The sequence below is a fragment of the Podarcis gaigeae genome (genome assembly GCF_964106915.1).
Source record: "Podarcis gaigeae genome assembly, chromosome: 2".
NCBI lineage: Eukaryota > Metazoa > Chordata > Lepidosauria > Squamata > Lacertidae > Podarcis > Podarcis gaigeae.
The window spans coordinates 4,240,145-4,265,511 of record NC_139679.1 but is presented as its reverse complement, the minus strand read 5'-3'; the positions used below and the strand labels follow the sequence as shown (position 1 = coordinate 4,265,511).

At 45.8% G+C, this 25,367-nt stretch overlaps 1 protein-coding gene across 4 annotated transcripts in view; it reads left to right on the top strand.

The window, feature by feature from the left end:
- Positions 1-10,831, top strand: part of STAC3 (SH3 and cysteine rich domain 3) — a 32,121-nt gene extending 21,290 nt beyond the window's left edge. For all 4 annotated transcript variants that reach the window (XM_083729241.1, XM_083729243.1, XM_083729244.1 and 1 more), the window contains exons 8-12: positions 583-629; positions 1,503-1,594; positions 4,681-4,732; positions 5,410-5,559; positions 7,558-10,831. In XM_083729241.1, coding sequence (XP_083585367.1) covers positions 583-629; positions 1,503-1,594; positions 4,681-4,732; positions 5,410-5,559; positions 7,558-7,656 — 440 coding nt within the window. In that variant the 3' untranslated portion in view covers positions 7,657-10,831. The remainder of the gene's footprint in view (positions 1-582; positions 630-1,502; positions 1,595-4,680; positions 4,733-5,409; positions 5,560-7,557) is intronic.
- Positions 10,832-25,367: the final 14,536 nt, after the last annotated feature.

Here is a 25,367-nt window from a genome sequence, read left to right as displayed (position 1 = left end):
ACATAGTAAAAGCAACAATGGAGATTGGGAGAAATTCGCTATATACCGTATTTTTGGCCCTATAGGACGCACTTTTCCCCCTCCAAAAACGAAGGGGAAATGTGTGTGCGTCCTATGGGGTGAATGCAGGCTTTCGCTGAAGCCTGGAGAGCGAGAGGGGTCGGTGCACTGGGCTCCTGCTGCTTGCGGAGAGTTGCCTGCATGCTGAAGCCTGCACGCGCTGAGCTCTCTGCAAGCAGCGGGAGCCAGCGCTGGGCTCCCACGGCTTGCAGAGAGCTGCCTGTTTGGGGGCTGGGGTTGGGGGAAGCTTGGGCTTCCCCCGCCCCAGCCCCGCGCCTGGGGAAAAAATAATTTCCCCCCTTTATTTCCCCCCCAAAAAACTAGGTGCGCCTTATGGGACGGTGCGTCCTATAGGGCAAAAAATACGGTAGATTCCTCATTTTTACTCCCTGAAAACTCAACCAGGAGAGAGTGTAGTGATGCCTGGGGAGTGGACAAATTTGAGTTTCACTCTTCTTTTATCTCCCCCTCTCCCTACTTATGCCCCTATCTGAATGCTGGGTTTTTTCTTTTTGTGTCCAGGAAATCCAGAAGCCCAGAAGGCTGAGAAGAATGCCCCTGATGATAAGGTACCTGACTCTGCCTGCCCCCTTCCCCCCTTTGGGAGGTGGGGGTGTAATGTCTGCCCTTCCTGAAGCAGCACTGAGATGAGGCACGTCCACACCAACACACAAGCTGCCTCCTCCTTCACAGCCAGGAATCCCCTGGTTTATCTCCCCCACCTTCTGATATCTGCTGTTACTGCATTGCTTTTTCCTGGTTTTCCTGTGGTTTTTGTTGCACATTGTCCTGGAGGCTTTTTTAACTGAAGGCTGCTATGGAAATACTTTTACAAAATGGACAGGGACAGAGTATCTAGCACTGTGAGGAGGGCAGTTTACATGGCTGCCTGGGGCTGGTTCTTCCTGCTTGCAAGGAGCTGCTTGAACTCTCTGGGGCAGTTATTGTGCACCACTGAAGATCTGGCAGTTGGGGAGGTGGCTCTGTGTCCTACTTCACAGGACACATTCCTTTATTTTGAATGACTGCCAGTGGAGAGTCTTCTCTTGGAAGGTGTCCTCTGTTGGAGGGCTGTCCAAGTCTCATTTCAAGATAAAGATCCACAAAACTAAAGAATAGAAGCACTGAAGTTGCCCATCAACCATTCGCGGCACCTGGTGAGCAGACTGAGCAGGCGCACAAATCACTTTTGGTCTTTATAGTCACTATTGCTCTTTATAGTCACTATTTCTAAATTTGCATTTATGCACACTGAAGTCATTGTTTTAGGTGGTACAAAAATCACTCTTTTTGCAGTGCACAACTGTCCAGCTTCTGTGGCCAGGGTGGATTTTGGGAAGTGTATAGGCCATTCCTTTTGAATCTTGAAGAGACCTTGGGTTTGATTCTCTCCTAAACTCCACTGCTTAAGTCTTGATGGGCTCCTTTCTTCCCTTGGACAGAATAAGAAGCAGCAACCTGGGTTCCAGCAGTCTCACTACTTCATTGCACTCTATCGCTTCAAAGCTTTGGAGAAGGATGACCTGGATTTTCAGTAAGTGGTTTGGAATTTGTATGCGTTGGTCAGAGTTTACCAAGCTCAGATGATCTTGAATTCACTGTCTTGCAGAGGCAAGTCCCAGCATGGAAATGTTTGGGTTGTATTTCTCATATCCTTAGCCTACCTGATGCCAACAGAATCTAGATCTTATAGGTTACTCCTGGCTGTCACCTATAAACCATTTCACTTGGCGCAGGATGGGGCTGCTTGCTTGCTTGCTTGCTCATGGAAGCTAGATGGTCAAAACATGCTATGCTGATTATGTACCAGTTGGGCAGTTCCAGACCCAATTCATAATATTGGGTTTGACTTTAAAAGCCCTAACCTAAATGGCTTGGAGGAGCCAAGTTACTTGAAGGACCTGCCTGTAGACATGTTTGTTTACCTTTATATCCTGCCTTTCTTCCAAGGAGATCACATGTTATCTTCACAACAGCCATGTGACACAGATTAGGCCTGAGAAGTAGGGATTAGCCCAAGGTCACACAGTGAGCTTCATGGCTGAGTGGGGGTTTGAACCCAGTGCTTCAAGACTGGTGTTGGAGGCCACACTCATTGAAAGTTCCTTTAAATTCAGTCAGACTGGCAGCTACTATGCACAGGGCTTTCCCTGTGGTGGCTCCTTCCCTTGTGGAAGTGCCTCTCAAGGGTTGTACCCTTGGCCCTCCTCAGTTTCAGTATTTAAAAAGACTTTGAAAGTGCACCTCTTGTTGTTGTTTAGTCATTTAGTCGTGTCCGCCTCTTCATGACCCCCTGGACCAGAGCACGCCAGGCACTCCTGACTTCCACTGCCTCTCACAGTTTGGTCAAACTCATGCTGGTAGCTTCGAGAACACTATCCAACCATCTTGTCCTCTGTCGTCCCCTTCTCCTTGTGCCCTCCATCTTTCCCAACATCAGGGTCTTTTCCAGGGAGTCTTCTCTTCTCATGAGGTGGCCAAAGTATTGGAGTCTCAGCTTCAGTGAGCACTCAGGGCTGATTTCCTTCAGAATGGATAGGTTTGATCTTCTTGCAGTCCATGGGACTCTCAAGAGTCTCCTCCAGCACCAGAATTCAAAAGCATCAATTCTTCGGCGATCAGCCTTCTTTATGGTCCAGCTCTCACTTCCATACATCACTACTGGGAAAACCATAGCTTTAACTATACGGACCTTTGTTGGCAAGGTGATGTCTCTGCTTTTTAAGATGCTGTCACCTCTTCTACAATGTCTTTTAACTGATGGGATTTTTGGCCATGCTTCTGTTGCATTGATGCTTAATTGCTTTGGTTCTGGAAATGGTTTTTATACTGGCAGAATTATATTTTAATGTATTGTTGGGGATGTATTTTTTAAAAGGTTGAAAGGTAAATAATAAAATTATTGTCTTCTGCCCACCCTGGATTCTTTTGGGACGAAGGACAGAGTAGAAATTTAATAAAACAAACAAACAAAATATTTGTAGTTTGTTCACTGACTTGGGTGGCATTGGTCAAGAAAGGTGGCTTATAAATGTTGAAATTTAACAAACTATACAAAAATTTAAAAACCATATCAAAAACATTCTCAAACACACACACACACACACACACACACACACACACACAATTGTATGTAAAACCAATTTCAAATCTAAAATTAAGGATTCCCCAAATCTTGTGACTTTCCTCCACCCCCTTCCCTGGTTCCTTAATTTTCCTTTGCAAATGCATATCATTATTACTAAAAAAAAAAAAATCATCCAATTTCTCCTAAGAGAATCTCTAAGATTACAAGTGTTCTTAAAATCCTGCCAATGTGTTAACAATACTTTTTAATATATACATTAAACATTTCCCAATCTTTTCAAAAATTCTTATCATCTTGGTCTCTGAGCTCATGTTTCCATTTCTGACACTGAAAATAATATTTGTGCTAGGGAACAACGGTGATGGGAAAGTTTGCTTTTCCCATTTGAATGAGCAGTAATTTTATAGCTAGTGGTTTGGTGGTGATGACACTGGAATAATAAAATGTAAACTCAGTTTCCCCTCAGTAATATACTGTTGCCATTCTGGGAAAACATCTGAAAGATCACAACTGAAAGGGGGAAAGTAAAGCTCTTCAACTCAGTAAACACACATTGATTCTTGAGGGTGGGATGCCAATGTAATGAACAGTTAGAACTGAGGAGCTGAGCCAAAAGATCCATTGGCAGGTTTTACTTCACACTGAAGGATTTCCTTTTAAAAAAATTATTATTACACTTATATGCCACTTTTTCTCCAAAGAGCTCAAGGTGACATACTTGGTTCTGCCTCAAGCACCTCTAATCCTGATTGAATGACAGTATTCCACATGGGAAGGCGAATGCTGGGATTTGACTTGACAGCTTGACAGCCATCTTAGAACAGCTTCTCATGGGGTGTGAAATATACTCGGAGTCGAGAGTGGATTTCATGCTCTTTATTCAGCTCATAGTACTAAGGAGGAATGGAAGTTCCCCCACAATATCTGCTTTATATACATTATTTACACAATGGGCTGCATGTGATTGGCTAATTCCGGGATTCTCCTGTAGGCCAATCAGGTTGTGGATTCACTTCCACCTGCAGCTGGATTGGGTGGCTTCTGCAGACCAATCATACTGCTGCATTGTTCTAGGACCTATCAGACTGCTGCATTCTGAATCCTATTGTTTTAGGACCAATCAGACTGCTGCATTTTGGATCCTATTCAACATAACAGGGTGCTATGAAAATACGGCATCGCATGTGCAGATTTGGGCGAAAATAGGGAGGAGAGCAGAGCCCCACCCAAAACATATCCCAGCTGATGCCTTCACACTAAGGCCACCTACTGGGTCTTGTTGTGATGTGTGGTGCAGAAGAATAAATATGGCAGTTGCTAGGCAACTACCAATGCTCACTGATGACTTCCTTGCTTTGCTGAGTGGTGGTAGCAATAAAAGGGGAGGTTTGTTTGGGCCGGTCTTAGTCAAGTACCTAGGTTGGGGGACAGATAAACCTGTCCAAGACTCCAGAATTTCTGTGGGCAAATTGGAACATATGGTTTACCATCATTTGTGGCGATATTTTAATTCCAGACTCATTCTCTTTCAGTCCGGGGGACAAAATTGCCATTGTTGACGACTCCAATGAAGAATGGTGGCGGGTAAGAAAAGGGAGCTCACTGCCTTGAGGCGATGTGCCATGGGGGGGCGGGCAGAGAAGATACATAACAAGCAGAAGATAACTTGTGTTTCTGCTTCAGGGTCAAATCTGGTCATTTGAGGGGAAAGTATTTGATCTCTTAGAACTGATGTAAAAAAATTAAAAGAACTTTAATAAGTGGTGGGGCCACAAACATTATTTGGGGCAGTTGTGGTTTCAGAACTATCCCCCTTGATGTTGGCTTGCAAGCTCCCTTGACATCTGAGTTATGGGCTTCTATCTACCACTTCAGGGCTAGTCAGGGCATGTTCACATGGTAAATGTAAACTGGTTTAACTATGGATGTTGCCAGGGGCTCCCAAACCCATAGAATCATAGAATCACAGAGCTGGAAGATACCACAAGGGCCATCGAGTCCAACCCACTGCCAAGCAGGAAACACCATCAGAGCACTCCTGACATATGGTTGTCAAGCCTCTGCTTAAAGACCTCCAAAGTAGGAGACTCCACCACCCTGGAACATTTGTGCTGGGCCCTGTACCTCCTGCCCCTTTCACCACCGCTGCTTTAAATGTTTAAATGCATTTGAACTGTCCTAATTAATGGCAAGCAGAAGAATGTGGCTTTCTGGTGGTTTGACTTCTTTACACCTTAACCCCATGTGCGGCACTCTTCTAGGGCAAGAAGATTGGAGAGATTGGTGATAAAATTGGATACTTCCCACCAAACTTTATTATCCGGGTACGTGCAGGAGAACGGGTACACAAAGTGATGCGGTCCTTTGTGGGCAACAAAGAGATTGGGCAGATCACACTAAAAAAGGATCAGGTAAGTAACTTGGAGGCAACTCTTATCCTTTCACAATTAACACCCTATCTCCCCGCTGCCTGCCACTCTTACAGTAGGGATGGATGACTCAATCTGAGTCAGTTTCACATATGGTCATTCATAAGTTCATTCTATGCATTTCTACATTAAAAACAACAACACATACATGGGAATTTACATTATTTAATGTCAAATATGCATTTTTATATTCATTTTGTACATTTCCTGAGTCAAGAACCTTACTGCAAAATTCAGAGAAGTGTTGAAAACCAAAGGATAATTGGGCTCCAATCTGCATATCCATCTAGGAATTGCAAATCATGGATGGTTACCTTTAAAAAATGCAGACCAAATGAAATTCTTGAGTGTTCCTAACTGACTGTGGCATAATTTTGGATTAAATGTTGTGGAGCAGGCAGGAAAATAGTGACTCAATCATCTGACCTGTAAAGGCCATTCTGAAGTTTCATGACCCATCCACCCAAAAACAAATATTTCCCATGCTGTCTTAAAACCCATGCATGGCTACAGAATAGTTTTTTGGGGGTCTTTTGATCACTGGTATCAGAACCTTCACCCTGGCAGCCACTTAATAGCAGAAACACTGCTAACAGTCAGTAGCTTATCTTACCCTTCTCTCCATGCTCTCCATCTGAAAGAGGCTCATCCATCCTTGTTTCTCTTTCTCATTATTAGCCCCATAAACCAGATCCAGAAACAGGAAGTAACCCTACCAGCCCTTACACACTTTTGTTTCCAGAATTCCTAGGCCATTTCACACCAGATACTCAAAACAGTTTTGCATTTTCCAGCTCTGTACACTGAACGGAAAAAACGAATCTCTTCTCTGCCCGTTTTTGTCTCTCCACACCCTCGCCCCCGTGGTCTATGTTAGAATCATTCAGACATGACAAATGGACTGAAATGAGTCCTTAAGTGTCTCTTGTGACACCTTTCCCAGTGTTGAAGATTCTCTTCCATGAGATCCAATTTCTTAGGCACTAAGAAGACACTATATAGGCACTTAACACTACACTAATCAGTTATGACGTTAGAAATGCGTTATAAAAATGTGACACCAGAGGACGCTGTAGAGCAGCGAGCCTTCAACGATGGAAAACTGCATTGTGAGTCATATAACATTATTGTTGATAACATTTTATAGATCAATGTACATCCAGCCCAAGCGTCTCCTTGGGCCAAACTGAACATGACTTTGATTTTTATTATTTTGTCAATTTATATACCACTTAATTACAATAGTCTCTAAACACTGTACAATAAAGCTTAACAAATACAATAGAGGTAACATGAAATTTAAAACCAACTGTACAATCAGAAGTGGTTTAAGATGCCTACTGAAATCAAAAGGTCCTCATGAGGCACTGGAAGTTCAGCAGGTAATTTTCAACTTCATGTTACCTGTATCTTATTTGTTCAGCTTTATTGCCTATCTAATCTCATCCACAAAATGGGGTCCACAAGACTGAACACATGGACCCTGGTATTTACAAGCTGTGCATCTGAGCCCTAGGGGACCACTAACAGTGACTTTTCTGGACATCTGAGGGAGCTAAGGAGTCAGGCATTTCTTAAGGTATCCTGGACCCAAGTTGTACAGGAACACACAAATCTTGAACCAGGTCTGGTAGTGTATGAACGGCCAGTGCAAGATTTCCAGCACTGGAGTTATGTGGCCTCAACAGTCCAGGCACAGAATTTGACACTAGCTGGATGCTCCAGATCCAGGGTCTTAAGCCTTTACCCGGCTGGTTCTAAGGCCCACGACAACACCTGTTTGTTTGTGTATTGTATTAGCTTAGAGCAAAGCCTTACATGCTGCTCTGTGGCTGCTTTTAAAGGTACTCAGACCTACAGAAATGAGCAATGGCTGTTTTCACTCTCTCTGGGAGAGGTGGCAACGGTATAATAGCATGTGACATAGCAATCTGGCTTTGATTCTTACCTGTTCCCCTTTCCTCCTTCATCCTGCAATAGATTGTGGTGCAGAAAGGTGAGGAGCTGAATGGGTACGTGAAAGTCTACACTGGCCGCAAGGTGGGGCTCTTCCCTGTCGACTTCCTGCAGGAGATCTGAGACCCAGCCCTGGCATTTATGGGTTTCATGGCCAGAGCCGAAGGCCAGGTTTTTCTTTGGAAAGAGATTCTCAGCTACCAAGGACTCCCTGCAATGGAGCTGGGTTCTGCGAGTGCCTGTGTGGCTCCCAGTGAAGATATTCCACCAGGACCTGTATCTCTGAGCTAGGATACAAGACGAGGAGCACATAATTTTGTCACCTTTGGGCAGGGGGGCCCTTGGCTCTCCTCTTGGACTCTGGTGGTGGTGGCAGATTCCAGAATGTGTTTAGCCATTAATCCACTGATGATGTAAGCCACAGAGGTGCTGGGATGCGGACAAAGCTGTTCTGCTTCCTGTCTGCAAAGGAAGTCGATACTGATAGTTCATATTGACTGCCAGACTAGACAAGTGGCATTTGCTGCTGTCTCCTGCAGGTGGCGCAAAGCTTGTGTGTGTGTGTTTACTTGGAGACAAATGGCTGTCCCTTTGCTGGGGGTGGTGCAACTCCCACCATTATTTGGATTGCTTAGATTTTGTTATGTTTTGCCTATATATGTTATCACTCTCTACCCCTCAGTAGCCTGCTTACCTACTTTAGCATAAAGCTGCAGGACTTGGGGTCAGCGTCCAATGAAGTGACCTGATTTTCTCGGTTGGGCTAATCAGCTCCAGTTATGTTGAAATGATATACCTCTCCCATTATCCTTTTCTTCCATTTCCCTGCTGTTGTGAAACTGAATCTTTTTAGATTGTTCCCTTTTAGGCACCTTCTGGTCTGCTTATGAGGGAGGCTAGATGTTCTAGACAACTGAATTTCTTTACATGTATATACATGCATTTCTCTATACACAGTCAGTGCTATGGCTTTCTTTCTGGGGGAGGGGGCATGCAAGGTGACTAATAACTTGGCCACAGCAAAGTGGGAAAGCTGCATGTTATGGAAAAAGAGCATTGCCTGTTTCTATGATCCTTGTGCACTTTGAGGTGGCTCAGAAAGCCTAAGAGTCCATGCTGAATCGAGCCCTTTGGATGCTATGAGAATAAAGCAACAAAGGGCCCACATGTAATGCTCCCATTCTTCTTTTTCCATGCTTGCATTATAATATCTGAACTGGCCACATGTGCACCTTCTCCACAGAGGTATGCACTTACATGCTCATCTGGAATTCCTGAATCTCTTAGTGGGAGAGAGGCCCCAGAAGGTGGTCTGGGAGCTCTTATTTGTACATCTGAATCTGCCTTAGTGAAAGTCCAATTCCTTGCATGACAGAGAAGACTGTTTTCAAGATTACTGGAGAACAATGACACAAGGGTAGTGAGGATACTACATAAATTGAGCCTGTCCTGCTCTGAGATATTGCCAGGATTTAGGGTTGCTGAGAAAGTTACAGATAGTATTTGATGACTAGGCTTGTTATGAGGAGTCAGCTCATTTGTGGTATGCAATCTGCTGATACTCTTGGTGCAATTGCACTCATTTCACGAAAGCCTGCTGCCTGCTCACATGGAACACAGACAAAGTTTATTTGTGCACACATTCTCATGTGCCGTTATGGTGTACGGGGCTTACTTTCACACCTGCACACTGAGGAGGCACTCAACATTTGGTTTCATGAGAGACCATGCAAGCTTGCAATAGCCCACTTCCTCAGTCTCATTTACTCACAGTTGATCACATGTGCCAAAGCACGCTAAGGAATCAACAGGCTCCAAAGCATGCTTAGCTGACACCCACATTTACATACAACACACACACACACATTTTGGTGCCCTTCATTGCATCTGCTGATGTCCATTATCCTGATAGCCTGAAAGAGAGAAGTTTTTCTCCCTCTCTCTTAACTCTAGAACTCACAGATATCCAGTGAAGCTGAATGCTGGAAGTTCAGGACAGACAAAAGAAAATACTTCTTCACATAGCCAAACTGTGGAATACGCTCCCCCTATAAGCAGTGGCAGCCACAAACTTGGAGAGCTTGAAAAGAGGATTAGACAAGGGAGGGAGGTTAAGGCAATCAATGGCTATTAGCCATAATGGCTCATGTGCTGCTTGTGGCCCTTCCTTAGGCATCTGGTTGGCCACTGTGAGAACAGGAATGCTGGACCAGATGGGCCTTTGGCCTGATCCAGCAGGAGATCCCAATACTGTGTTCCCCAATACTGTGTTTAAAGCATAGGAAGTTGTCTACTTCCTGTGTCCCCAAAATGGGCACTTTGCAGTTTCAGATAAGTGTAGGTGGGGGTGGGGGGAGTGAAAAGGAGAACAAAGCAGGGCTAGGTACTTGCAGCACAATCCTGACCATGTCTACCTAGAAGTAAATCCCACTGAATTCAATGCAGTTTACCCCCAGGTAAGTGGGATTACGATAGCAGCCTTTGTCTCTTGTTCATTTTACCTTCTTTACAGCTTTATGAACTCCAAGTGATTTTTGCGCCAAATGATTTGTGTTACCAGCTACATTTCAGCTTCACTCAGAGCTCAAGTTGAGTCCTGTTTGAGCAAGGAAGAGAAGTTCGCAAATAGGGTTAATATGCACTTGTCAGGATATGTGTGCAGGAAGTGTTGGCATAGTCCTCTGATCAAGATGGCTAGAGCAATGAAACATAAATGTATATTGTGGGTGCTAAGTGCTTTTGAATATACACCTCCAGCTGTCTGTCCCAGAACCTTTCAGGTTTGTATCTGTGAGGAGCAATTCAAAGTGGGAATGATGGAGTTGGGCTAGATAAGGTAACATGAAATCAAACATGTTTTTTTGGTCCCTAATACAAGCATAACTCAGTGTCTACACCACCTTACCCGTCTCTTGTCTCATTTGATCTCAAATGATAAGATGAGGGCAGGCGATGAGAAGCCATTGTTTTGGACATATTTGAAACATCTGCCCAGGGATTTGTGTCTGTTAGTGGCAGGTACAAGGCTATCATACAAGTCTCCCTGTGTGTCATTGCACAGCACAAATGGGGAATTTGGTATCTGATGCGGAATTTAGTATTCTGAGAATCTCAGCATTCTGTGTTTTTTAAGCAGCTTTCTAATCCACAAGCCACTGGAGACAAAATTGAAAATGGCTGGTCAAAAGACTAGTGGAATCTCAAACGGGATGGGACTGAACAGGAGTTCCAGTTGCCATGGCACAAAGTATGCTTTATTCATAGAAGTAGAATAAAACCTGTGAAAAGTGTAAACAAACAGAGTGATTTGCATAATTGATTCGGGCTGCAGAATTTGACTTTGGCACATTCTGTGAACCCCTCGGGCACAGCATTTTGTGCACCACAGTGCAATCTTCCTGCAAATGCAGGCACCATGAAGTTGGCCCCCTGAAGCCTTTGAGTGAATAAGGTTCTATGTGGCAAAAAGCTATTTGGGAAGACAGTTGTGACAAGTTCTGGAAAACAGCTCTAGCATTTTATCATGCTGGGAGTGGAGTTGCATGAAATCTAGACTCCCTCCTCCTCTCTCTAAATTGGATCTATTTTCAGCAGAAAATGTACTTCTTCTTGCCTAGTGGAAACAGTCAAGCCAGAGGCCATGTCCCTGACTGGAATGTGAAACCTGAGAGCATCGCTGGGAACTGGAGCATTGCCCTAGTGGCTACCATATATGGGGCCATGAGACAGGTGCAGCTGAATTTGTTGATTCACAGTTAAGTCATTGGAAAATTCATGGATGGAGCAAACATTTGGGGAGGCGGGAGGGTGGAATAGGGGGTTTCTGCTGCTTGATCCTAAGCGAACAGGTGCTGCCTGTCCACTTGTGGTGTCTGAATTGCTGCTAGGGTCAAACAGGAGAGTCAGGAAGAAAAGTTTGGCAACAAAAAATCATATGATTTTTATACCTCAAGGGGGCACTAGTGCCCTTCAGGATTTGGCATCTCAGGTTTAGAATGATGCTTCTCAAACCTTTTGGATCCTCTCTCCCTCTCCTGCCTTCTAAATATACTCTGCTTTCAGCCTGATAACTCCCAACCTGGTGTGAAGTGTCTGATCACTGGGGTGAGCATGCACGGATATTTTGTCTGTACCCCATTATTCTGCATTGAGAGTCTTAAGGCAAAAGCATCATAAATATAATTTTAATAGGAAGTTCTGACTTCCCACTCCCCTTTCACTCCTGGTCCCAACCCTGTTCATCCGCTAAATCTAAGCACTGGGCAGCTACTTCATCCTGGTGTACAGGCAAGCTGGCTTTTTGAGGCTGGGAGAGAACAGAAAGGGTGTGGATGAAATAATGGGGTCTTTGAGACTGTTGTAGGGCAGCAATGTCCAACCGGTGGATCAACTGGAGATTGCAGTTGATCATGGGATGCTTTTAGATCTTCTCATTGAAAAAACTGCTGCAATAATGTTTCCGCCCCACCCCCTCGCTCTGTCTTTCCTTTGCGCCAATTGTGTGCTATTTTGACGACGATTGTTGAGTTGTTAATTGGCTTTAGCACTGTGTGCGTTTGTTAGCACCAGAGTTTTCTGTGAGCAATTTATGGTATACCCCCCCCCCCCAAAAAAAAGCTCAACAACTATGGGCAATCCTCCCCTTCCACACACCCATGCACGCCCCTCCTCCCTCTAATGACTGCCAGTTTTTTTATACTGGGAGTAGATGGCAGTCTCTTGGGAGCTGGACATGTCTGCTCTAGGGGACGGCCAGCACAATGCCTTCCAAATGTTTTTGGGCTCCAGCTCCCATCAGCCCCAGTCGGCATGACCCTATGGGTTTGGTTGATGGAAGCTGTAGTCCAATGACATCTGGCACAGTTGGCATAAAGATTCTTTACTGCACCACCAAATCCCGCTGGCCCTACCTCATGGTTTTCTAAAGCCAGCTTGTAGAACAGGGATGGAGGATTTGGGGCCCTCCAAAGGTTGCTGCACTACAGCTCCCATCAGCCTTGAGAAGCATAGCCAATGGTGAGGTATGATGGGTGCAACCTTTGGCATGGCAAATGCTTGCCCACATCTGTTGCAGAACTTGCTAAAGTAATTCCCACCTTGGTGAACATGTGAGCTGCTGAGAGATGGAGGCTAATGGAATGATATTGAGGGGGGAACCAGTGGTTCAAACAGCCCAACAACCCATGCACCTAGGGCAAGATATCTGTCACCCAACAAATTATTTCCTTCTATAGTCCAGGTGGAGTCCATCACTGAGCTATGCTGATAGTTAGCAATTTCCCCCAACTATTGAACCTAAGTCTCCTGCCCTGCCCTGCCCTGCAAACTGTGCTTTGCTCTTATACAGTACTAGATGTGGCAAGTAATTGCTCCCTCTCTTCCTCCTTTTATGTCTGGGAAATGTTTAAGTGCTGTCAGTGTATTGCCTTCCTTTACCCTCTTTGGAACTCCTTTCCCCTTCTGTTAGCAGCAGCCTCCTTGAACTGTGCAGTTCAGGAATAAATGTTGAGCCTCCAGATGAGGTTGCCTCTCCTTTAGCAGGTCCATGGAGGTTAAACAGAGCAGGTAACTGAGGAAAGCCCAGTCACTAAACTTCAACAGGAATCCCCCCATGAGTGCAAGTGCCCTGCTTAGTAATAACTACTGTAATGTTATATTATATATTTAATAATTTATATGCCGCCCATTTGATTGGGTTACGCCAGTCACTCTAGGTGGCTTCCAACAAATTAAAACACAATAGAACGTCAAACATTAAAAACTTCCCTGAACAGGGCTGCCCTTAGGTGTCTTCTAAAGGTTATATAATTATTCGTCTCCTTGACATCTGAAAGGAGGGTGCCACTGCCGAGAAGGCCCTCGGAGCTGGACCTCAGTGTCAGGGCTGAATGATGGGACTTTTCCCTAATATAATGTATTGTTGCATGTTACTTTTGCTAATATGTGCATTTTCGTGTGCACCTTCTCCCTAGTGTATCAGGGGTGGGGGGTGGGGACTGCATTGCAAAATTCATAGAGCTGTAAATGTCAGTGGATAACTGCATTTTGGTTTGCTCATTGTTTCAGGAAATGGGAACCAAACCAGATTTCTCCCACATCCCTGGCAGTGATGAGATGTTCAAGGGGCAGAGCTGCCAAGGTTGGGCTTTCTTTGGAGGAGGGAGCAATGGAGGCTTTGATGGGTCTGCTTGCACTACTTGCCTTAAAAAAACAAACACAAACCAGCAAGGGCATAAGTGGAGGCGAGTGGCATGTATTCTCCTGCCAGGCAGCAGATTCACATCAGCTCACTAACATCCAGGCCAGGCATAGGCAAACTCTGCCCTCCAGATGTTTTGGGACTACAACTCCCATCATCCCTAGCTAACAGGATCAGTGGTCAGGGATGATGGGAGTTGTAGTCCCAAAACATCTGGAGGGCAGAGTTTGCCTATGCCTGATCCAGGCTCTCCCTGACAGGTACAGAGAGCGTAAATCACATTTTCATTTAATATGTGTAAAACAAATGGCAAAACTTATCAGATGCAAAGAAAATGTAACAGGTTTGAGTCTCTGTCCCTTGAGCTTGAGGCCTAAGCCAAAGAGCCTTCCTGAGCCCCTCTGACTGACACTGATCACATCAGACCTCCAGAAAGTGGCATCTTGTACTCTCAAGGTGCATTCAACCTTCACCTAAATCTCACTCTCTTCCAGAACAGCTGTTTCCAGCCTCTCCACGTCAGCCCCCTCCCCTTGGCTGGAGAAGGGGTGTGTCACCACCTCTCCCATTCAGAACACTTAAGGTAAAGGTAAAGGGACCCCTGACCATTAGGTCCAATCGTGGCCAACTCTGGGGTTGCGGCGCTCATCTCGCTTTATTGCCTGAGGGAACCGGCATACAGCTTCCAGGTCATGTGGCCAGCATGACTAAGCCGCTTCTGGCGAACCAGAGCAGCGCACGGAAACACCGTTTACCTTCCTGCCAGAGCACTATCCACTTGCACTTTGATGTGTTTTTGAACTGCTAGGTTGGCAGGAGCTGGGACCAAGCAACGGGAGCTCACCCCATCGTGGGGATTCAAACCACTGACCTTCTGATTGGCAAGTCCTAGGCTCTGTGGTTTAACCCACAGCACCACCCATGTCCCCGTCAGAACACTTAAGAATGTCCCAATTATTTCCTAGTCATTAGCTCCTTTTGAAGAAACATGTACCTGAAACTGACAAGCCATCTCCCTAACAAAAACAAAGTTGCCCAGCCACTATTAACAGTCTTTTTTGGGTGTGGGTGAGTGTTAAGGGACATTCGAGTGGTGTCGCTTGCTTCTCTGGGTTCTGGCAGGGAGACCCAGCAAGAGACCACGAGGGGCCAGAAGGCACCCAAACTGAGAGTATAGCAAAGAGCCGATGGCTAATGCCAAGAAGCCAAGCTTAATTCTCATTGAAAGGAACATCCCCCTTTCAGCTCTTGCTGGTGCAATGAAAGGGCAGCTTCATCATTCTCTAGGCAGCATGGTGTCCTTTACTTATGCTGTGTGAGTAAAAGGGGGGGGGGAGAAGTGTGAGAGAAAAGACCATGTAATGTTTGAAGGTTTTGTCCAGCTTCCACAGCCCTTGCCAATGGCACCCTTTCCAGCATCTTCCTACCTCACTCTCCTCTGGATCTGGCCAGGCATCTCATTGCCACCTCCTGTGGTGCAAAGTGAGATGGGATCCTTTGGGGGGGGGGATCCTCCAGAGGAAGAGAGTGGTGAACTGTACTGAACAGCTTATTTTGAAACCAATATCAGGTATTCTACCTTCCAGCCACTAGATGGCATCAAAAACCCATTTCTTTTGAGCCAAACTCCACACACCACCACCCTTTGTGAGTCTGAGGTTGGTTCATGAAGGAGATCCACCCACAGGGGACCTCTTTAAACCCAGGCCAAGGTAGACCAGAGGTGTTGCATACACCTTTGAAAACTGCCAGCGTTGCTGCTCTTGGAGCCACAATGTCACAATAAATAAAGTCATATAGTGGAAGACAATTCAACCACATCCCCCCACACCATTTTCTTGCCCATCCTCCTGCAGCTCCTATAAGGTAAAACTGGAATTCTCCCTTGCCAGGGGAGGCTAGTCTATTAGGGCAAATGGGGCACTGCCCCCCCCCCCCAGCCAGCCAGCCAGCCAGCTTGTCTCATTTCTTACAAGTGACCTGGGAGTGGCCTGTCAGTTTCCTCTTCCTTAGTCCCAGTGTTCAGAGGTGGAACGTGATACTCTGGCACCAGGAGCGGTGTGCACCTGGGGGCAGGGCAAACTGCCCGCGGGGGTGGGGTGAGCATGCCAGGGGCATTTGCCGCCCACAATAAGCATTGGGGGTGGGGTGGGATGTCACCCCCCCCCCCCAGGGATGGCTCCTGGGGTGGACCACACCCACCTTTCTCCGCCTCTGCCAGTGTTGACATTGTACAACTCAACAGCTGAGGATGGATAAAGACAAAGCTAGAACTCAGTTGGTAGAGCATAAGACTTTTAATCTCAGGGTTGTGGGTTTGAGCCCCAGGTTGGGTGAAAGATTCCTGCATTGCAGGGAGTTGGACTAGCTGGTCCTCGCGGTCCCTTCCGATTCTATAATTCAACCTCTGTGAACTAGTTGGCTCTGCCTGTCCATGGCGCGGGCACCACCTGCTTTCCACCCTACCAGTCCCCGTGGGCACTGCTTCCCACTCCCCCTGCTTCCCTCATAAACAACTAGCAAAGCAGTGTGCTTCTTAACACTCCATGTAGCGGGAGGTGGTGCTGCCAATACTTTTGGGGCGTGTGGGCACCTTTGGAATGCTGTAGACAGGACATTTTGAGGTGAACCACAAAATGGTGCCCCCCTCTCCGTCAGGGTAGAAGGGGTGAGTGAAGACCTACATCAGGAACAAGCGAGGGAATAAAGATCTACATCAGGATCTGCTGCCCCAGTGAATCCTTCCGCCTGAGGTGGTCGCTTTACCTTGTCTCATGGGTGGGCCAGTCCTGGCTGTGGAAGGGCCACCAAAGGGCCACCATCTTCCCCTGACTAATTTGCTTTCAACAGTTTTTGATACTGAATTTTTAATTGATATATCCTGCCCTGCTGGTGAATGGACAATACTACTGCAAGTAGTAATACTACTACTAATAATAATCAGAACCAATCTCCACTCCTCTGTTGCACTCCCAGGACGTGCGCGCTCACACACAGATTTTCCACAGGTGTCTGACCAAAAGTCAGATATGGCAGAATTAAAATGGATCCCCTTGAATTTGTAGGAGTTGCTCTCAAATTAAATCTTACACTGGTGCCTACAGACTGCTTAATACTGTAAAAAAGAAAAAGAAAAGAAAAGGTAAAGGACCCCTGACAGTTAAGTCCAGTCACGAAGGACTCTGGGGTTGCGGCACTCATCTCGCTTTACTGGCCGAGGGAGCTGGCGTTTGTCCACAGACAGTTTTTCTGGGTCATGTGGTCAGCATGACTAAGCCGCTTCTGGCGAACCAGAGCAGCGCACGGAAAGGCCGTTTACCTTCCCGCCGGAGCGGTACCTATTTATCTACTTGCACTGGCATGCTTTCGAACTGCTAGATGGGCAGGAGCAGGGACCGAGCAACAGGAGCTCACCCTGTCACAGGGATTTGAACCACCAACCTTCTGATCAGCAAGCCCAAGAGGCTCAGCACCACTTTATACTGTAGATAAAGCAAAAGGATAGGCCCCGTGCTTGGCAGTGCTGCCCCTCAGCCTGTGAGGATCCCTTTTCTCTCCTCCTGCCCAGAATGGAGGCAAGCAGAGGCTGCCATCCAAAGTGAACAGGAAAATCTGGCGGGCTCCTGGCAACCTTGCATGGGCGCCCAAGCAAATATTGATGGGTGCAATGGTGCCCATGGGCACTGCATTAATCACCCCCCTACTCGTCCCCCGCAGTGCATGGTTTCCTGTGTCCCCCCCCCCTCAGGAAGGCTCCTCTGAGCAAGAGCTGGGATTGAAGTCTGGCAGGTGTGGGGGGAGGCTTAAATGGAGGCCTGCTCCCACTTCCCTTTGATGGCGGCGGCGGGGGGGGGTCGTTTTGATAGAGAAATGCGGGGAGGCCGGCGGAGAAGCCCCTTCCCGGCTGCTGGGCGCCTTCTCCTGCCCCCTTGCTCGGACCAGCCCGGCTCTCCTGGTTTCCCCCGGCTTTGCCCGGAGTCCCGCGCCTCTTGCTCGTCGGCCTGGGAAGAGAATTCTCTCCTTCTCCCTCCTCCATCCCAGCGCGCGGGCTCTCTCCACGCTCAGCCAGTCTGTCACATCTTTAATCTTTCTGCGATCAGGAGCCTAATTAAATTAGCCAGCTTTGTTATACCTTCTTGTAATCTTATTGCCGGCAAATTGCAGCCTTCACACAATCCCCGAGCGGCTCCCCGAGGGGCCTGTTTGTTGCAGCCCACCCCGGATTGCCTTGCCGGGGCTGGGGGCCGGCTGGCCGCAGGGGACGCGAGGAGGCGGCGCTTTCTCCAGCCCCTTGGCCGCTGCGCTCGCTCTCTCTCTCTCTCTCTCTCTCTCTCTCTCTCTCTCTCTCTCTCTCTCTCTCAGTTTAAAGGAAAGTAATAAACGTGTGTCCGTCTCTCTCTCTCTCTCTCTCTCTCTCTCTCTCACACACACACACACACTGTGTGCATGCAAAGCTCTGTTTACTTCAATGACATGTATATAGTTTTCACGTCCTAATTTTAACTGCAGTTCCTGCAACTTCTTGGAAGTCTTGTTACTTTATTCTGCTATGGTCTCTGGACTAGCACAATATACAGTATGCTATTCTTCGTGTGTGTGTGTGTGTGTGAAAGGCAGGTATGGAGAAAATCTGCAAACACACCAGACTAATAATAATAATAATAATAATAATTTATACCCTGCCCATGTGTTAGGTTTCCCCAGTCACTCCTCTTCTTCTTCTTTGGTGATCACTCGTAGCCGAGTAAGATTGTTAATATTGTCATCCATAAACACGGTTTTAACAATGAGTCTGTAAGTGACTGTGGAGGCCAATTCTGGACCCACACATCCTTCCACAGTGGGGACAATGGTTTCTGGGCAGGAGTTGATCCCGGTGTGGATTTGCCAAGCATGCCTTCCTCTTAGCATGTTTCTCCCTTGCGTTCTGAGTTCGAGTGTCTTCAAAGCCCATGACACCTTTGGTAAAGACTGTTCTCCAACTGGAGCGCTCGCAGGCCAGTGTTTCCCAGTTGTCAGTGTTTATACTACATTTTTTTAGATTTGCCTCGAGACAGTCTTTAAACCCCTTTTGTTGACCACCAACATTACGCTTTCCATTTTTAAGTTCGGAATAGAGGAGTTGATTTGGAAGACAATCATCAGGCATCTGCACCGCATGACCAGTTCAACGAAGTTGATGTTGGAGAATCATTTGCTTTGCTTCAACACTGGTGATCTTTGCTTTTTCCAATACACTGATATTACGGTAGTCTATCTTCCCAAGTGATGTGTAAAAATTTTCGGAGCAGAATAGTAAAAACAAGATAAAACATCAAACATTAAAAACTTCCCTAAAAATGGCTGCCATCAGATGTCTTCTAAAAGTCAGCTGTTTATTTCCTTGAGATCTGAAGGGTGTTCCACAGGGAGGGTGCCACTACCGAGAAGGTCCTTTGCCTTTAAAGCACATAGCTTCATGCAAAGAATCCTGGGAACTATAGTTTGTTAAGGGTGCTGGGCATTCTAGCTCTTTGGAGGGTAAACTACAGTTCCCAGGATTCTTTGAGGAAAGTGATGTGTTTTAAATGCATGGCTTGTGTGCAGCCAATGTCTGCAGAGTTCTACACAGGAGATGTTTTGAATCTCCACTGCCGGTTCATGGCAGCAATTTTGGGTGGGGTTTGCCCTAAAGGACAGGCTTGAACTCCCCAGCCCCCAACAGAGACGGATAGCCATTTGGATGTATGGAAAGTAAGGAAAGAGCTCCAGCTGTAGACAACAGCTGGGTTGGTTTTGGTCAACCTGCTTTTTGCCCCTGGGGCAGGTCCCCTGAACCACAAAAAATAAAAGGCCCCTGATTACCACCAACAGAACTCCATGAGCAAACAAGAACGACGCTTGTCCCTCTCTGCTGTAGTAAAAACTTAGTGTGCCCTCATACAACAGACACACAAACAGAACAATCTCAAAAAGTCATTTTGAAAATGAGCACAAATATTCTTCTGCAGTAGGCAGAAGGAAATGGGGAAGGTTTTCCAATTGTCTTTTCACTTGCAAATCCAGTTAATAAAACCGTCTTGAATGTAGGGGGCTTATCCCCCTCCCACACACACACTGTAAATCCAGTTGGGAAAGTTTCTGTTAAGCTGAGCAAACTGACAATAGGTGTAAGTTTGTAAATAGGAGATTCAGGAACTTAAGTATTTACCATCAAAAAGAACGGCAAACCTGTCCAGGTAACACAATCAGTGACCAGTATCTGAGTATCCTGGCAGACAGAAGAGAAGCAACACTTTCAAATTTCTGTGGGAGACTACCTCCTTCTGTGATGTATGTTTGATGTTTTTTGGATGGTCTCTGGCTAAGGGGTTGGGCAATTTCAAAAGGCTTTAAAGGTTCCTTGACACTTTTGTTTGGGGTGTCCTTGCAAGGAGAGAAGGGAACTCTGTTGCAACAGAAAAATAAAGATCTGTCTTGCTTTCTCTGGATCCTGCTTCCATCCTTCCATCTCTGACTGATCATGGGCCCAGTCCCTTGGGGAACTGGGCAGCAAGAACCAAGCACCAATTTTTCTACATCACTTCATAGCCCCACCCCTTAGTTGGTATAGGTCCTATTCTGTGTTTGGTTCCTTGGTCACCCTGGAGTGTGACGGGATGTTGGCAATTAGGAACTGTCGTGACAGTTGTTCTTTCCCATAGAATGAGTGCAATATGGAAAGGCTATATGACACCAGCAAGCAAACCTGGAGCTATATTGCTGATTAGGCAAATGACTGGAACATGCAGAGATGTTGTAAAATGTCCAGAAGAATTTTGCCATCTGGTATATTTCCTGGTTTAGGGCAACAGGTTGCCAAAGTCTTGAATGTTTCTGTCCTGTCTGGCTTGATTTGCAGTCTGGTTCCTTTGCTGCTCTGACTTGCCTCCAGTGAAGGCTTTGGATGGTTCAGCGCTCAGTCACATTGCCTTGGGAGTCCTGCAGACCTGGGACTTCACAAAAACAATCTCTCTCACAGATGTTCCACTCAAGCTTACACTGTGTAATGGAGTTCATAGCTTTAAAACTGCACAAATAGTTCCATCATTGACGTGGCTGCCTGCTTTGCTGCTTGTTTTTTCCATGAAAATGTGACTGTGCAGTGTTGTGACAAGAACATAAAATCAGATAACATACATTTATGAGATCATTATTTGAAATGATACAGTGGGTTTTAGCAAGATTAGAGGACAGGGACTGCTAACTAGTGGTTCTCCAGATACCGCTGAAATTCACCTCCCATCAGTTTCAAACAGTGCATCAGTCAGAGATTATGGGAATTGTGCAAACACAGAATGCTTTTTTCCCGTGAGGCTGAAACAAAATCATAGAATTGTAGAGCTGGAAGGGATCTCATGGGTCATCGAGTCCAACCCCCTGAAATGCAGGAATCACAGCTAAAGAGTCCATGACTGATGGTCCTTCAAATTCTGCTTAAAAACCTCCAAGGAAGGACAGTCCACAACCTCCTAAGGGAGACCGTTCCATTGTCGAACAGCTCTTACTGCCAGTAAGTTCTTCCGTATGTTTAGTCAGAATCTCCTTTCTTGTAACTTGAAGCCATTGTTTTGGGTCCTACCCTCTGGAGCAGGAGAAAACAAGCTTGTTCCCTCTTCCATGTGACAATCCATGATATATTTGAAGATGGCTAATCTATCCTGCTTCTTGGGAGAAAAGCAATGACAAACCTAGACAGCATCTTAGAAAGCAGAGACATCACCTTGCCAACAAAGGTCCGTATAGTTAAAGCTATGGTTTTCCCAGTAGCGATGTATGGAAGTGAGAGCTGGACCATAAAGAAGGCTGATCACTGAAGAATTGATGCTTTTGAGTTATGGTGCTGGAGGAGACTCTTGAGAGTCCCATGGGCTGCAAGAAGATCAAACCTATTCATTCTTAAGGAAATCACCCTTGAGTGCTCACTGGAAGGACAGATCCTGAAGCTGAGGCTTCAATACTTTGGCCACCTCATGAGAAGAGAAGACTCCTTGGAAAAGACCCTGATGTTGGGAAAGATGGAGGGCACAAGGAGAAGGGGACGACAGAGGACGAGATGGTTGGATAGTGTTGTCAAAGCTACCAGCATGAGTTTGACCAAACTGCGGGAGGCAGTGGAAGACAGGAGTGCCTGGTGTGCTCTGGTCCATGGGGTCATGAAGAGTCGGACATGACTAAACGACTAAAAACAACAAAAATCTATCCTCTCTCTCTTCTCTTCTCTTCTCTTCTCTTCTCTTCTCTTCTCTTCTCTTCTCTTCTCTTCTCTTCTCCAGGCTAAGCTTACCCAACTCCCTCAGCCATTTCTCAAAAGGCTTGGTTTCCAGACCCTTTATCATTTTGGTTGCCCTCCTCTGTACATGTTCCAACTTGTCAATATCCTGAAGCACAAGAAAATCTATGTGGCCATCACAACTGGATTCAAGTGAGGTAGGATAATCAGGAAGCATAGCTGCTACGGAGTATACTGCTTATACTCAAACCTTGAGGTTGATTGTGTGTGTGCAATAACCTCATGCAATTAAGACTGGATTTTGAGAGAGCTTTGGAGAATCTGCTCCAAGCAAGTTGCCTCTCAGTGCTGTCTTTGCTAGGCCAGGCCCAGCTTGGGCATCATCAATGACATCATCAACCCATCTGGCAGGTAGCTTCTGCCCAGGGTTAAGTTGAAGCCCAGCTGTTGCCATTGAGCAGATGCAGCTCCCTGCTGTGAGATAAGGCGAGTGCTGGAAGAATTCTGCTGGCATACGTGTGCCCAGATTATTTTGTCAAATACAGTAATACATTTTAATAGGATTGGGTGGGAGGGGAGAGTGAACTCTGAATAGGTGGGTAGCATATTAGCATTTGACTGCAATGGAATCAGTACTCTTATTTAATGTCCAAGCAGTGGTGGCGCAAGGAAAAAGTGTGCGAAGGTCCAGAATTATAGGCAGAGACATGATTGTGAACTATCTGCATATCTATCTGCATATTCCAGGGTGGAACAGTGGCATGAAAAACAGATTGCATGGCTAAGTATTGGAGCTGCTCTCTGGAAGTCCCTGCATCCCACATTCAGTGTATTCAACTGAGGTTTGCTCATTCACACGCACACACCAGTTGTGAAGTAGCAGCTGGAATCAAACAGATCTTGGCCAGCAGGGGGCAGCATGGAGACATCCGTGGGCTTGGGGACCTGGGTCCTTCTTTCTCCCACACAGACGTCTCCCACCTGAGTCTCATTGTCCCTGAACAAAAGGTTCCTTCTCTCTGTGTCTGGTTTCCAAGCCTGTTAAGGGCCCAGCCAACAATTCCCTGGAGCTCGTTAGTGCTGGGCGCTTTTGAACTCCAGTGCTGCCCCCCCCCACCTCCCGTCTAGCTTTCATTCTCTTTCCTTTTCCAACATCAGCGTTCTTTAATGAAAAGAAAAGGGTTGAACGTAAGAAATCCTGAAGTGCCGATAAAACTATCTCTAAGTTCAAGTAATTATGGCAATTTCACAGCACCTGAACACCCAGCTGGAGAGGGAAAGAGAGAGAAACAGGCTAGCAAGGGAAGGTGACGCAGGTGGGGGCTCTGTGGTGGCGGGAGGGTGGGGAGAGAGGGATTGACGAACCTGCCATTATATTTTACATGCAAGAAAGCAGAATTCTCCGATCAATTAGCACATTCCCTAAGACTTCTGCCATGCCCACACAATTCTCTGTGGTCCCTCAGCCACCAATCAGATAACTGAATGCAAATGAGGACAGGGCTTATTAAAGGTGCCTCTTGTCCTTTGCATCATGGCAGCTGGATTTAATAATAATAATAATAATAATAATAATAATAATAATAATAAATTTTTTATTTATACCCCGCCCTCCCCAGCCAAGGCCGGGCTCAGAGCGGCTTACAAGCAATAATAAAAACAAGATGAATGATTACAACTTAAAAACAAAAATAAAATACAACATTAAAATAATGGAACATTAAAATATTAAAATGTAGCCTCATCGCAGGAGGGGAAGGAAAAGAAAGAAAGAAAAAAAAGAGACGGAGGGAATCAAATTTAAGTTTGATTTTAAGTGAATTTAAGTCTAGGCAATCTAAAGTGAATTTTAAGTGAATTTAAGTCTAGGCAATCTAAAGTGATTTAAATCACCAAGAGAAAAGGGACTGTTTAAATTGATTTGAATCCATTTGTCCATTGTGCATTTGATATACAGTGGTACCTCGGGTTACAGATGCTTCAGGTTCTGTGTTTTCGGGGTGCGCACCGTGCCGAACCCAGAAGTACTGGAACGGGTTACTTCTGGGTTTCAGTGCTCGCGCATGTGCCAGAAGCGCTAAATCACACTTTGTGCATGCGCAGAAACACAGAATCGCGACCCACGTGTGTGCAGATGTGGCGCTGCGGGTTGCAAGCGTGCCTCCCGCACGGATCACATTCGCAACCTGAGGTTCCACTGTACCTCTTGGAGCAGCATGTGTGCTAATTAGTTGCTATAACCTTAAAGCATATTGGTCTGCAATGAAACAGCCTTTATGCAACCAAGAATGTGACCTGCAATCTTTGGGCATTAGGACCCTGATGCAGCTCAAGTCATATGCAAAATAGTATTTGCCATGTGACACGTTGCAACAGAATTGGAATGTTCCCAATCAAGAAAGCGAGACACACATGCAAATCCTTTGCCTAAATTCTGATCCCCCTTCCAAAAACCCTTTTTCTTTGTCTTTCCTAAAGACCTCGTGTAATGGAAAGTATTGGAACCAATCCAATACCCAATGTTGGACCTCTTCTCTACTTTAATACCACAATACCTTCTCTATGCTGAAGGAGGTCCCTTTTTTGTGCCTCTAGGTCTTATTCATGCTAGGGTTTTTTACTGCCACTGTCTTGATGGGGGATACCCACCATCTTTCTTTCTAGAAAATCTTTATATATTGCCCATATGCTGTAGATGTTCTTCCTAATCACATATTATGAAATCCCTTATGCACCTTAGCTTTGTCATAATATTGGTAGGCATGCCATCCATACACCAGATTGAATCTTTCTAGGTCCAGAGTGTTTGAATTTTTCAGCTCCACCCAGACTTTCATCCAACAAAGGCAGGCTGCCTCGTAGTACATTTTCAGGTCTGGGAGTCCAAATCCACTCCCCTGGTTCTTTGCAGTGATTAGAATTTTGTATCTGATCCAAGGCTGTTTACCCTGCCAAATGAAATTAGTGATGTCCTTTTCCCATTGCTTAAAACAGTTGGTGCCGTTTATTCTGTTAGGACTTGAAACAAAAATATCATCTTCGGTAATTGCTGTTATTCTTCCAAGAAACAAGAACTTCATTCGATTCCATTTCTCGAGGTCTTTACTAATTTCTATCCTGGTCTTGGTGTAGTTATCTTGGAATAAGTTCAGATTTCTAGGTGCTAACCAGATTCACAAATATTTAACTATCTTTTCTGCTTGGATACCAGATCTCTTCTCAAGGTTTTCTTTGCCTGTTTTCCCATATTTTGGATTATCATTTTGGTTTTCTCTTTATTGATATAGAAGCCAGCCAGACTGCCAAAGGCTGTGATGACCTCCAGCACCTTAGTTTTTCAACGAGCAGCTTCATCACCTATAACAAGGAGAATAGCATTCCTGG